General features: G+C 47.8%; 1 protein-coding gene across 1 annotated transcript in view; it reads left to right on the top strand.

Moving 5' to 3' along the window:
- The window catches only part of SYNPO2L (synaptopodin 2 like), a 38,571-nt gene that overhangs the window by 7,051 nt on the left and 17,156 nt on the right, over positions 1–14,364 (top strand). The window contains exons 2-3 of the mRNA XM_054831184.1: positions 6,368–6,519; positions 9,302–9,963. Coding sequence (XP_054687159.1) covers positions 6,368–6,519; positions 9,302–9,963 — 814 coding nt within the window. The remainder of the gene's footprint in view (positions 1–6,367; positions 6,520–9,301; positions 9,964–14,364) is intronic.

Here is a 14,364-nt window from a genome sequence, read left to right as displayed (position 1 = left end):
GGGAGCTTCACCAATAACTTTCCAATCTAGAAAAAGAACTGAAAACCTTTTGCAATCAGTTTATGAACTGGAGTAAACAATATGGCATCTGAAACAACAGGGGATTGGCCCTGATAACTCAAGAGGCTCCTTTCAGTTCCCTGTTCTGTACAAATACTCTGCAGCAATGGAGTGAATTGTTAGGGGAAGGATTGACACAGGATTCTGAAACCAAGAATTGTTTTGTCATTTAAGAGCAGTTGATCACAACTTTTTTACCTCTTTCTCACATATTGCCACTTTATGTTTCTCTGCTGACAATTCACTATTTCTACTGTCTCTTCTGCCAGACATCCTTGCTGTCTGTATGCTGTGCCACTGGTCCCTGTGACCGATAGACTGGCTTCCTTGTTCTGGAGGACTGAAGCCATGTATCTGGATGACTCTGCCCTCTGTTCAAGGCTTTCTCACCCCTTCTGTCCCAGTTCAGTGACTGTCCCTGTAAAGAGACATTTTAGTGGCTAGATTTGTTTATAAGCTCTAATTCCCTTAGATTTTTGATCCTAAAATCTTTTATGAGCAAGGCTGAGCCTCTAAAAAAGGACCTACATGGGACATGTATAAGCATGTTTTTTCTGAAGACTCCATTCCTTTTGTCCCAGCAGCTAGATGTGAGCACTGGGACTCTTGGTTTTTGACAAACGTATCTGTTCCTTCTGAATCCTTGCTCTATATAAAACCCCCTTGATATCCTGCTGTTTACTCTGCTGAGAGTAAAATGCTTATCAAGTACTTTTAGTATCTATTCTAGTACATGTGGCATTATTCCTTGTCATTGGTATTACACTTCACTCACTTTTCTGCTAATCTCCCATCAAGTAACAAAAGGCCATGGAGATAAAGTCACTTTTATCTACCTGCAGCCAACTCTGGATAGATACTTGTTCCCAGCAATGAGCTCTGTGCTAAACTTTTTGCTGAGGCAAAGAAGGTGGATTGTTTGTGGTTGTTTTTCTCTTCCTCCTCTTGTATCATCACAACAAAATGCTCATTTAAGGCAGTTTGTTTCAACAGAGAGAGAAAACTAACAACCCCTGATTGCTTTGGTTTTTATCAGCTTGTACCCCCTGGTACAAATCAGAATTAAGTCTAGTGCACTGAAGAAGTCTTTCTCTCTTTCCCACACTGGGATAGCAATATCCCCCTCACCAGTACACTCTAGGTGGTAACATATTACAGTAGTCTTGCATGCATTTAATTGATTGGCCAGCACCAGCATCCTTTGCCACTACCAAGTTTCATTTCTAAATCCCTTGCTCAGAAGCCACCAAGTCTGTCCTGCCACTCAAGATACCTTCTTTCACCACCCTCCCGTGCTGTGTTCATCCCAGAAAGTGCATGTTCTCTCCCTTCTTTCTCTATATAAAGCCTCCCTAATTAAGCTTCACTGTGGATGACCTGTGAAGTAGGTCTGCAGAGACATTGGGCCTACTTTACCAAGAGGCAAGTCATCCAGTGTCACCTCTTAAACAGGAATACGGTGTTTGGTCAGGAAGTTATTGGAACTAAATAGAGAAATGTAATTGCAATGGTTAGTGTAATTATAATGGATTACAGTAAATATTCTCCTGTAAAATAGCTTCCAATAAAAATATGGCATTGCCATGAAGATGTGATGTTATTCACACACTTAATAGACAAGGCATAGAAAAAGCATCTTACTGGATCTCTGTGTTCAGGTGGGTAGCTGAGACAAAGAAAAGTTAAGAGACAGAGCAAAAGACTGTTGAAAAATGTCCTGATTTCCAGGCCCTTGTCATTTATGGCTCACAGTCTGAGTTTCTTCTCCAAAGTCACGCAAAAAATCATCCAGGTCTCCTGAATCCCACTCTAGTGTTTTAGCCACAGGGGGCTCCTTCCTTGCACAAGTAAAGATTGGGCCCTGGCTTTGGAGGAAAACCAAACTGTTCCAGTAACCAACATGATGTATTTGTTTCTCTTGTTCCATCGAGCAACTACTGCATCTGTGGTTCAACTGAGCAGGAAGTTCTGGGAGGAGCAGACCCAAATGCTGGTTGGCTCCTGCCTGAGTTCATTCCCTTTTGGTAATGCTTTATACTTTGTTATACTGCTTTATACTACAACAAGGCAGTTCTTACCTCTGCATGGGAACACTGTGACAGGACTACATTTCACATAACGCTGGGAATGAAATTTAAACACTGCCAGGTTGCCATGGAGTGTTGGACCCCATGGCATGGTAGCTGCTGAGGGAAGGGGGACAGCTGTGTGATGAGAGACACAATCAAAGAGTGGAAGGGGCATTGGATGGGAAGATGAATTGTATTCAGTATACAACTCTGACTTAGCCTGAGTTTGCTAGGTTGCTGCTGGAAAGATTTTAGGAGATTAGGGGAAGACTGGTAATGTAATTTGTCTTCCTATCTTATAGACTGAGCTCTCCCAATGAGAGGAGGCAGGAGGTGCCTTGGGGAGGTGAGGGGGAGATGGCATGAACCTATTACAACTTATTCCTGAAAGGCACTGCAAACCACTTCTGATTATCCACAGCATATTTCCTTTCTTATGAAGAAGTGGTGCTGGCCAGCAGGGAGGGTGGTTGCAAAGTTTCAAAACAGGTTCCCTGGGCTGTACTCTGACAAGATGTGAAACCACTGAGTTACTATCAGGATTACTCTATTCTTAGCATCCCAGCGTGTGTTCACCCCCCACATACCACTATCTAAATATAGTCCCTACTGAAGGGCAGATGCTGCCAAGTTGCATCTGACCCCCTCATCTCTTGCATTCTGTTCCCAAAAGGTAGGCCAAATTCCCCGAGACACGTCCAATAATCAGCATGTCCTTTTGTCTCCCCAGGGCTGTACAAGGAAACTTGTACTGTACTGTTAAAGCCTGATTCCAGCTGTGGCCTTCCTGGCCTCTCCTAGCGCTTCAACACCTTTTTTTCTTCCTTTCCTCCTCATTTGTTGCCTTCACACTTTTACTTTTTTCCTCCTCAGCTGCTTCTGTCTTTTCCGTCCTGTCTGATTCAGTATGATCAATGAGAGGAAGAGGGCAAAGTAATGAAAGAAGACATGCACATGTATGTGCATGTACCTAGGTGCTGCAGACACTCAATCCTCTCTGACAAGAGCCCTTTTGTCACAACAGAAGTCCTGCTGAGAGGGCAGTGAAATGGACAGTCTTCTGTGTAAATGTGTTTCATTACTTTACAGTTCCAGTTTTCCACACTGATTTGTATTTCCAGTAGCATAAATCAGTAAAGCCCTGAAACTGGGATCCCTAAACCCAGCTGAAATCTAAACAGGACATTCCTCCCACGTGAGCCAAGGTGTGCCAGGGGGAGTGTGTTTACTGAGGCACAAAGTGGAAAGTCTAACAGGCAGTTAGTTACAAGAGGCTGACAGAATTTGTGGGGTTCCCCCCCAAAAGGAGGGGTCAATCCTCGCAGTATGTGCTAGGAGATCAGACAGTTTAATCCCACAGGGCCTGGTCTGGGGCTACCCCTGACCACTTATCAAGAGTCCTTCAGGGCTGCCTCTCACTCACACAAGAAAGCTCTCCAGGGATCTGCTACAGGAGGCAGAGAGGATTTCTCTCTGAAATGCCGCTTTTCCCATCCTTTCCCATCTCTTCAGAACAGCTGCTGGGTGACACGTTCCAACCTGTCCGCAGCCTCAGCAGAAGCTCCCTGTTAGTGACGCTTCATGTGGCTCACTGGGTGCCCAGGAGAGGGCATCTTTTGGACATGGGGAGCAAGTGGCTGAGCCCGAGGGCAGCCTGACCTTCAGTGTGGGCAGTGAGCCTGGCTTTCAGACTGGGCAGCCACCCTGGCCTGGAGCCTCAAAGCCTCAGTGCTGCCCTTGCTGTGAGCAAGACATGCAGGCTAGGGGTTGTCATTAAAGGTCTCCACAGCAACGTGCTAGTGGTCATATAAAAACTGGCAGGCTTGTGCTGGTCTCAGTCCAGAGGCTCTCCAGCCTCCAGTACACTGCAACCTGCTGTCATGGTTGTGGATTAAGTCCTGTCCTTTCTGTGTGACGTGCTTTCTTCCTTCTGTCCCTGCACAATCCTCTTGTGCCTTTAACCCCTTTGCTTTCCTCCCTGGCAAATGCAGTGGGGTAGGGGGTTGTCATTAAAATGAAGCTGTGAATAGTTTGTTTCCCTCTGCCCCTGGGAAGCAGAGTCATAAACTTCCAGGGAGGATTCATAAACCTGTGGGAGACTCACAGCCAGGAACATTTATGTGCTATTTTCAGACTCTGTAGGTCTCCTCCTATGCTGAAACAGACCTGGTCCTGTTTTCCCAAAGGGGAATGAAGACAGGGACAAGTCCTCTCCTGCATTATAGAGCTAGTTTTCAGGCTCCTGCAATAGCACTGAAGTAACTATAGTTGCTTTACTGTGTGGGCCTTCTGCCCCCCTGGTAAAATCTAAGCATAGACCAAGCCAGAGCCAGCATCTTTACTAACCACAAAAGAAATGCATTGCCTGCTCATGTTTCTCAGCCTGCATGAGGCAGCTTGCATCCCACCAGCCTACTCTAATCTAAAGGTGCCTGAAGCAGCAGCAGGCAGCCTGACCCTCCCTGCCTGGGAATCCCAAACACTTGCCTGCAAAGCCCTGCAGTACTGTGGGACCAGAGGATTGCAGGAAGCTTACTGGCTCTGCTCTGGGTGGTCACCAGCCCACATCCAGTTGGTTTCAGTGAGCATGGAGGAGTAAGATGGGATGTGAGGAATGCTCTAAGCACCTGCTGACAGCCTTTAACCCCCAGTCCATTCGCTCCATATTGGGAGAGATACTCAGCAAGTGTGTTCCCATCCAGTGCTGAGCACCAAGCACTTGGCCATGGAACAGCAGTTGGCCTTTTGGGGAATACCAGAAGGAGACCCTCCTTCTAACCTCTCTTCAACTTTCTAACTCTCTGCATTAGCTGCTGTGTCGGCAGGCAGCACTGGAAAATGTGTCTGCTGTCTCTTCTCAGTTAACAGCTTCACCTTGAGGGAGTATCAGGAAGCAGCATTTATACTGCAACAGCAGAAAAGTGGTTCTTCAGGAGTTCATTACAGATGCACACATTCTCATTTCAAGCTTATATTAACAAGGAGGGAGATAAAGGACTAAAATGACAGAGGCTGATGGATGTGGCAGCTGGGATGAGCCAGTCCCTATTTTAAGCATGCAGGCAAAATTTGGGGTCAAGCTGGAGAGGCTACAGAGTGATGAAGTGCCAGCAAACACACAAACAACTTGGAGCCTAGCCCTCTTCTTTCCATCTTCTTCCCCAACACCTCTCAATCCTGCTGACAGGCTGACCAGAGAGGGGTGCTGCTCTTGCTAGCTCAACACAAGCCAGCAGGGCTGAGCCCTGGGTGCGCACACACCCCATGGGCACAGAGGGCCTGGGACCTGATACCAGCCAGCCATGCCACGGGACCTCCTTGGTGTAATTTCGCCATGAGAGGCCAGATCTAGGAACTAGCCTGGAACTAAACACCCAGGCTCCATTCTCAGATACAGCAATGCATATCCTGCACAGCTCCTGTTAAGGCTAAAGATTTACTCCAAGTTTACACTTGTGTAACAGGACACCATATGGCCTGATGCAGATGTCCAGAAATACATTGGCCAAAGCCATTAGAGCCGGAATGCTTGGCAGCAGGAAGTGCCTCAGAGCCACCATCTCTTCCCAATGCCAGCTTCCGCAGGGATGGTACCTGCAGGGATTCTATATGAGTGTCAGGGATCATACCAAGGAAGCACAGTAGGGGCACAGAGGACACACAGCCATGTACAAGGATAGTCTGGAAAGAGTTCTTGTTCCCTCTCTGAAACATAGACTCCCTAAGCAACTTAGGAGATAGGGAATGAGAGGAGAGCCATAGAATTATAGAACCATAGAGTGGTTTGGGTTGGAAGGGCCCTTAAAGATCATCTAGTTCCAACCCCCCTCCATAGGCAGGGACACCCTCCACTAGAACAGGTGGCTCAAAGCCCCATCCAGCCTGGCCTTGAACACTTCCAGGGAGGGGACATCCACAACTTCTCTGGGCAACCTGAGAAGAACATGTAGGTATTCCTGAGTCCTTCATCTGCACTGAAGGACTCAAATTGGATTGGTGATCAGGTCAGGCCTATGCTCAGCAGAGCGACTCTTGGAATTAACAGGAATACAGAGACCAAAAGGCACAGCTGGGGCTCACCCAAGAGGACTGGTCCTACACCCTGGCAGCACAGTAGTTTTAGGCCTTATGTTATTGTCAGGGACAGAGCAATAGATGGGCCATCAGAAGACAAACAAGTGAACTAAATAGCCACTGTTCTTCCCTTCATCCCTATCCTCTCTCTTCTGCTTTTCCAGATCCGAAAGAGAAGCAAAGCGTGCCGTGGAGGCCTGTGGGAAAATGACGTGCTAGTATCTATCAATGGGAAGTCATGTGCTGGCCTCTCCCATGCTACTGCCATGCAGATCATTGATTCCTCCAATGGCATGCTCAACATCCGCGTGAAAAGGTAACCTGCTCCCAAGCGCCGATGCTGTGACAGTGCAGGCAACAGGGCAGCTTCATCCAGCACAGCAGCTATCCATACCTAGCAGAAAGAAGGCAGGCCTGAAGCCTTTGGTTTCTCCATACTGCAAGGTGTACTAGGAGGACTTCCCCATGGCAAACGTGGCCATCCAAAAGTTTTGCACTGTCTCTATGCTGCTTTCCAGAGTGCGTGGCCCTGGGGCTGAACTGACCCCAGACCTCCCTGCCCCTGCCCCTCAGGCTGCAGGAAAATGTTTGCAGTTTGAGAGCTATGCTGCAAAGAATGAGCAATTTAGGCTCCAAGCAAGCAGATGTCATAGCGCAGTTCATCTCAGCAATTAACAGACTCCAGTTCATTCTGGGTAAATAACTGTACTGTAGAAATGGATTTGACTACACATTGCATAATTGAGCCAAAATTACCCAAGTACTTACTACAGCAGGCCATTGTAGTCCAACAGGGTGTGAACTGACTTCCACAATGATAAGAGGTGTGTAGCCGAGTCCCTTTTTACAGGAAGAAGTATCTTTGGCAGTCTCTAGTCCAGCAGAATACTGGAGATCAGGCTCAAATTTAAGCACAAAAATGGTCCCAGTAATGTCCCTGGTTCTACCTGTGCTAAGCTAACCCAGTGCCTCAGTGCATGCTGGATGAGGCCCAAGCTGTAAATGAATCATATAAAGACAAAGGCAGCAAAGCTGTGTGAGGTCCCAGCTAGTCCAAACTGCCAAAACGGAAGTCACCCTCAGGAAGTAAGGCCCTGGTGAAGGGGGCTGGGAGATGTGATTTTCTACAGCCCTGAAAAGACAGAGCATTGTGAGCAGTGGGGAGGGAAAGCCATGCTAGTTGCTGGCATCTGTAAAGCAGGGGCAGTGGTGGGTAGTGTTTGGAGAAGGAAAGCCTGAGCGTGTAGGATCTTCCCCTTGGCTCAGGGAAAGCACTAGTGCCTTCTGATGTGCTCACCCTATACCCTAGCTGTGATTAAGTGGGATGAGTGAGCCCTGCACAAGGTGTCCAGAATAGCTCCTGGTCCCTTGCCAAGGCCTTATCTCACCCCATCAGAGCCTATCTGCAGCCAACAGGTGCCCAGGCAAATTCCAGTGGGCCAAAATCAGCACACTTTGAATTAGCAAAGTGACAAAGGCAGGCCTCTTGCAGCCCTCTGGGAACAAACATCGGATGGTTTGGAAATAACGTAACCAGTTGGCTGCATCTTGGGGTAGTGGAGAACTCATCAAATACTGCTTTCTGATCACATCTCTATTCCCACTTCATATTTATTTTCCCAGAGAAAACACCAATCAGTCCTGTTCAGAAAGGAGAGGTAGCTGGATGACTCTGGAGTATGCAAGGTCATATGTGTATTTCTGTCAGTGCAGGATGTGTGTGAGGAGAGAGAGAGACATTGTAACCTGACAGTACAGAACAAGAGAAATTGGCTTACAAGCAGTAATGCTTTTCAGTTATCTGGTTGACTATTTAAAGAGGAGAAAGAATTGCTCTGTTTTTCTTGGGAAGCTTTGAGTTTGCTCCCCAGTGAGAGTTCATAACAGCAAATATTATTAAAAAATAAACTGTCAGAGAAATTGTCCCACCCTTAGCTTCCACAAAGGTTTGCATTTGACATGAGTATAAATTTTTCACAGTTTAGAATTGGGATCCAAGTCATGAATTCCACAGCTCTACAGAGGCAATGCTGTGTGCCTGGCTTCCTGGTATGCATGCTCAGAAGGCAAATACCTAGGGCTCCTTTACAACTCTAACAAGCCCAGGTGACTCTGGCAAGGGAAGGACTCCTGACCCATCTGTGTGGTCTGGAGTCAAAGTACCATTGAAATCCAGACTCACTTTGAGGAGAGAGAGGACAGAGCTGGATCTTTTTCCATCAGCATAGCCAGTTCTCCCTCCCTCTGGCAGTCAGCAATCAGGCTGGCTGCTCCAGTCTGCCCTGCCCCTACTCTAGTCATCCTTCCAGCTGACTTACAGGCTAGAAGTTGCTATGTCTAAGCCAAAGGCGAATGCCACCATGGATTGGGCTGGCTGGCATGACTGCAGTACAGTCATCGAAACCCAGGCACTGGTAGCTTGCTTGCAGAGCAGTCCTACAGTGAGCAGGCCACACATCAGGGTGAGCTCCTACCACCTACCACAGGACAGCAGAGTCCTACCCCCCAAAACCACTTGGGCCTTTTTCTCCTAAGTATTTGCTATTTACTTCCACATAGAAGTCAGGGTAAACAAGCAGCACTGACTTTTGTTTGGAGCCCACTCTGAACTAAAGCAGTTTCGGGGTGCTGGGATCCGCAGAGCTGACGCAGCTTCCATGGTACAGTCCCAGCTGCAGGAGCAGCTGGAGTGCAGTGTGGTGCTGAGGCATGGTCTTCCTCTGGCAAGCAGCAGGCTGTAGGGGTATGTCCCACCATCCTGGGGAATGTTTGCTGTGCAGTCATTCACCTCCCCAGGAGAAATGCCTGGGAAGCTGATTAAGCTGGCTCGGTAGATTTTTATGCTCTCAGGGCATTCTGATTTTCAAGTGCTCAACACCTGGTTTTCAAATAGTTATGAAGCAGAAAATCGGGATGAAAGCATGTAGCGGATGTCAGAGATGAATCTGCCCTTGGTGTCTGCACTTCAGGTGTCTGTACCACCTGAAAGGCACCTGAAACACTGGCTCAAACCTTACCCCTCTCTCACGTGTGGGGGTTTCCTTCCAGCTCAGCCCCACCAACGAGACCTTGCTCACTGCTTTTCCTTCTTCCCGCAGGATAGTTGGTGGGGAACAGATCGGCCCACGGCTCCAGCGTTCCCCTTCTCCAGGGCAGCGAGTGCTCTCCCCACCATCCCCACTCAGCCCCCCGGCGCAGCTACTCAGCCCTGAACCAGCAGGAGCCCCAGCCACCACACAGCCCTCACAGCCACGGAGGTCACAGAGGCACCTGGAGAGCCTCACCTCCCCGCCAGACAGTGAGGCCTACTATGGTGAGACAGACAGCGATGCTGACAACGTGGCCCAGGAGAAGCACCGCCGGGCTCGCAAGAAGAGCCCGCGCTCCCCACCCGACAGCACCAACAGCAAGGCTGATGCACCTCAGGATGAGGTGTCCCTGTCCGAACAGAGCGGCTATGAGAGCATGCCAGAGGTTGCTGCACAAGGGGGAGCCGAGATGGCCAGCTCCAGCGGGGTGGCCAAGAGGGAGATTGCCTGCCCGCCTGGCAGCCGCACAGACACTCCATTCTCAGAGAGCGAGGGGCAGTTGCGGCCACCGTCAACAGAGGGACAGGCGACTTCTCCAGAGGCAATGCTCCTGCCCCACGCCACCAAGGTTATCCGAGCAGAACGCCATCTCATCCCCATGGTGGGGCCAGTGGAGCACCCGGTTGATGAAGACCTAACCACCACGTATGCGGAGAAAGCCAAGCAGGCCAGTAAGTCCTTTGCACCCTGCCGCTCACCCATGCCCTCTTCCTATGCTGGATCGCCTTCCAAAAGCCTCATTCCTGCAAATGTCAAATGGGTTAGCTTGTGAAGAAGTCAGACATGCAGGGACTTGGGCGTCCTATTGCAGCTTTGGCACCGGGGTCTACCTCACCCAAGATGTCCCAAGGAACAGATGAGAGAAAGGGTCTGGTATCTGAGAGTCACTTGTAATAGCTGCAGCCACACAACCAGCTGTGCTCTAGCACCTCTATGTGCTGGAAAGAGAGTGGAGGTCATTGGTTTCTTCAACACTTTGGGCTGAAGAGGACTCAGGGGAAATGATGGTGTCAGGAAAGAAGTTGGGGGTTAGATTTCCCACGCCTGGCCTTTCAGAGATCTCACAGCAGCTCAGAGTTGCTCCTTAGCTATCTGTGTGTCTGAGCACAGGGTGCTCGTTCTGAGGGGCTCCCGAGGAGCCCCCTGTTCAGCTTAGCTCAGCTCTCCATGGGTGCAGAGGCATGTAGCATTACACATGATTAAGGATCGAGTAGAGATAATATTCAGTCAGCTTAGTCCTAAAATAATGTCGTCAGTAGCTCATTTATTTCTCTCACCCTGTCAAGCTCAGGGAGGGACTTGTCTGCATCGACTTTTGGAGGATGTTTTCTCTGCAGAGACTTACTCCAGCAAGGTTGTCCATGTCTGGCAGCAGCTGGTGAGCTGGTGAGCTCTGACCACTTTTTAGGTATCAGCAGTGGAGGGCTGCCAGCAAGGACAGGCAGGAACTGGTAAATCAGCTGTTGGAACACTTCCTTGTAGTGGGATCCCTACTAGTCAAGACCTTTCCACATGGAATAAAGTACTGAAAAATGTAGTGTAGTACATGGGTGATGGACCTGAAGTGACCTTAATTGTGAATATCTTTCATGGTTTCTGCTACACATGGAGTGTTTCAAACCCAAACATGAAGGCAGAACAAGATGTTACCTGATTTCACAGTTGTGATCTATCCAATATTAAAAACAAGCTAATCAAAAACTTTTCATATGAGTACCTCAGTGTGCGGTATCATTGACTAATTTACACTTCTCTGAGCCTGGAAATGAAGCAGGTTTTAAAAAAGTGACTTAGCTGGGGGATAGAATGGGAAATAGACAGAAAACTTACTAGACTGAATCAGAAATAAAGCACACAGATTCTAACTTCTGATTCTCTGCTCCAAATACTAGACATTTTTCCCCAGGCAAGATAATATTGCAAGGCAATTATTAAGCCTCTCTCTTCTCTTTTCTCTTTTCCTTGGGCTAAACATTCCTTTATCTGTTCTGCCTAAGGGATCCTATAGAGGTAACTCAAATTTAGGCTGCCTCTGTCAGGCACTGTCATACTGCTCTGCCTTGTGTTGAGAGGACAGACTCGGTTGGGTCCCTCATGTCTGGCCCTGCTGGGCACTACAATGGACCTGGTGCCTTGTACTATTTCTTCATAGTCTTTAGCACTCACTTTCCTTAGGAAAGCAAAGAAAGTAGCAATTGTGGCCTCCCTGAGGATGAGGCTATTTTTTCCCCCTTTGAATAATGTACATGCATGAGGTGAATGTTGAGAAAGGCATGTTCAGCTGCTCCCTGCCACCTGATAGTCCTAGCAGTGGATGAGTAATTGCTTTACATCAATACTTATTTCCATGGACAGCGTCAGTACAGAAGGCTCCCAGGAAAGCCATGTATTTAATGCAGAGCATTTCTGATGGCAAAATAATATCCCATGGCAGAAGGTGATGCAACTCTATTGCCAGCTAGAGGTAGGGTTCCCAGAAGCACTGCAGACTGAGATAATATTTTATTCTCCTGTTACCCCTCCACTGCTTACCCCCCTTCTGCTTTACGTTTGGCCATGGGTGTCCTTATTTAAGAGTTACTCTGCCATGGGTGGCAACTCACATGGCCAGCTTGGCCTCTTCTTGGGCTAGGAATCTTGGCAGTAAGTGTGAAGGTAAAACTCCATGTCCTGATCATGCTGGAGCACAGCAGCCATTAAAACAAAAGTCACGATCAGCAGCCAGTAAAAGGAAGAAAGAGAGATGGAAGGTGTTCGTTATGTGGTGAGCAGAGCTAAGGAGCACCTATACCTGGAATAAACACAGGAGGATGAGGGACTTCTGAGCTGCATTGGCTCCGTGTGGAGGCTGCTTGCAGAGAAGCTATCGGAAGGGAGGTACATGGTACCGCACCTCTTGCCAGGAAGATGTAGCCTTGGCAAGGATGTTTGTGCTTGCATTAGTTCAACTCCTACAGCTGCTCCAGGCTCCCATGGAGCCAGCAGACTTTAAAGCTCTGTTTCTGTGCTTTTGCTTAGCAATACCCACTGCACAGGAGCCTAATCTGGGACACAGAGAGTCCTGGGTTTTGCTAGACAGGAACACAAAATCAAGCTCATGGTTTAGAAGCTAAGCGAGTTTTTAAAATCTGAGTTAACTATGGTAGGTGACTTGGATGATCAGTCACGGGAGCTTGGGGCTCGATATATACACAACAGACATTTAAGGACCATTCTGACTACCTAATCAGATGCCTGCCTCATGGAGCACTACCTCTCTAAACATATTCCCAGCGCGCCTGCTCAGCATACCCTCCTTGCCTTGCCATGGCTTTCTCTATTATGACTCCCACTGCTGCACTGTAAGAATGTGAAAAACTCCTTTTTCATTGATTGGGACTGTAACCTAGATTGTTCCTCACCTTTTCTTCTAGAATGTACTCCTTTCTCATGCCTGCTCTGATCTTTTCTCCATTTTTGGAGGTATTTCTCTTGTCCTTTGTATTCATTCTTTCTAACTTTCATTTTTAAGCTACAGAGCCTTCCTCCCTTTCCCACCTGCCCCTGCACCTCAGGCAAAAAGAATTACAGGTATAGTATTTCTAGATTAGTATTTCTAGATGAATAATTGAAATCCCTGTACAAGAACAGAGACACATAATAATTCTTTTGCACACCACCAAGAGTAGCAACTGACATTCTTCACAGCTCTATTGCCCTGCAAGGATCTCAGTAAGAGTGCTATTGCCTGTCAGCTGTTGGGTTTTCTCAAACTTAAGACCTGTAGCTCTACTCTTTATTTCCTGTCTCTGGACCTTTTGTAGACCTTTGTCCTCACTGCATGCTTTCCAGAGCTCTGAGCCTCGCAGATCATAGGCAAGTTGATTCAGTCCCCCTAACTCCCCTTTTCTGTGTGATCTTCCTTCCTTTCTGATGTTAGCAAATCTGATCTGGGCTTACTGTATACTGTCCTCAAAATCATCAGTGAAACTAGAAAATGCTTCCCATATTCCCCCACCATCTTTCCTAGTCTCACCAGGATGGGTGATCAGTTTTTATGCTCTGATTATTACTGATTCATTTTCTCTTAATTTTCATCTGTTTGACATTTCTCCAGTACATGTAGTTTTTTGCATCAACTCCACTAACTCCTGACAACTACAGCTGCTTTCCCTGCCTTTGCTAAGAGGAAACAAATCACGTGGAAATTGCCAGAGGTGTCGCTGCTGTCTAACACCTGCTTGGCATCACAGTAACACAGGAGCGAATAGAGCTCACTTATTTACTCTAGGCAATGATTTGACTCCAGGAGCAGAACACAGTGTGGTGGCAAGTACCAACAGCCTGAGATGAGGATTTGGCAGTGGTGGGGTGGAGCAAAATAAGCACAGGGAAGAGGGGGCAGCAGCTGATGGTGCCACCTCAGGATGCCCTGCATGTTGTCAGCTGCTGAGCTGTGCCTCTCCTTCCCTGGTAAAGGCACAAGGCCTTAGAGCTCCTTAGAGAGGCAACAGCCTTTGCAGAGAGGTTTGGGCCCATCGCTTTTCCAAAGTTCCTGCCCTATTTGCACATTGGTATTGGCTCATTTTTTCCAACCTGCGGGATAAGCACATACATCATCCCAGCCCTCCACAGGACACGTGACTTGGACATGCCTGCTCAAAAACCACTCACAGCATTGCTGATGCAGACTAGTGGGGTGGTGTGGGAAGCCACACACCATCCAAATGTGGGGAACTTGCCCTACAAGTAATAGGACTTCAGTCTTCATTGCTACCCAGTGGCTACTATGCACCCTGGTGTTTTGCTCGGTGGGTCAAGAGAACAGCCAGCAAACAGGGACTCTTTGCTGTACTTTAAATGAACTACATGAGAGAATTCATACATGTGAATAGCTAATACTTTGCCTAATCCAAAGAAACAAAAGTACGAATTTGTTTCCTTCCCACTAAAACAGTAACTTGGTCTCTTTAAAGAGGTGATTAATCCCTGGGGAAACTGGGGAACTTTAGGGCCTTAGTTCATCATCACTGTAAAGGGCCAAGCCACATCCCTTCCTGAGATGATTTCTGTGATGCTTGGACAGTGCAGAA

Source organism: Grus americana, chromosome 7 (genome assembly GCF_028858705.1).
Source record: "Grus americana isolate bGruAme1 chromosome 7, bGruAme1.mat, whole genome shotgun sequence".
Classification (NCBI taxonomy): Eukaryota; Metazoa; Chordata; class Aves; order Gruiformes; family Gruidae; genus Grus; species Grus americana.
Note: the sequence above shows the minus strand (reverse complement) of the source record. Positions and strands in the feature narration are given on the sequence as shown.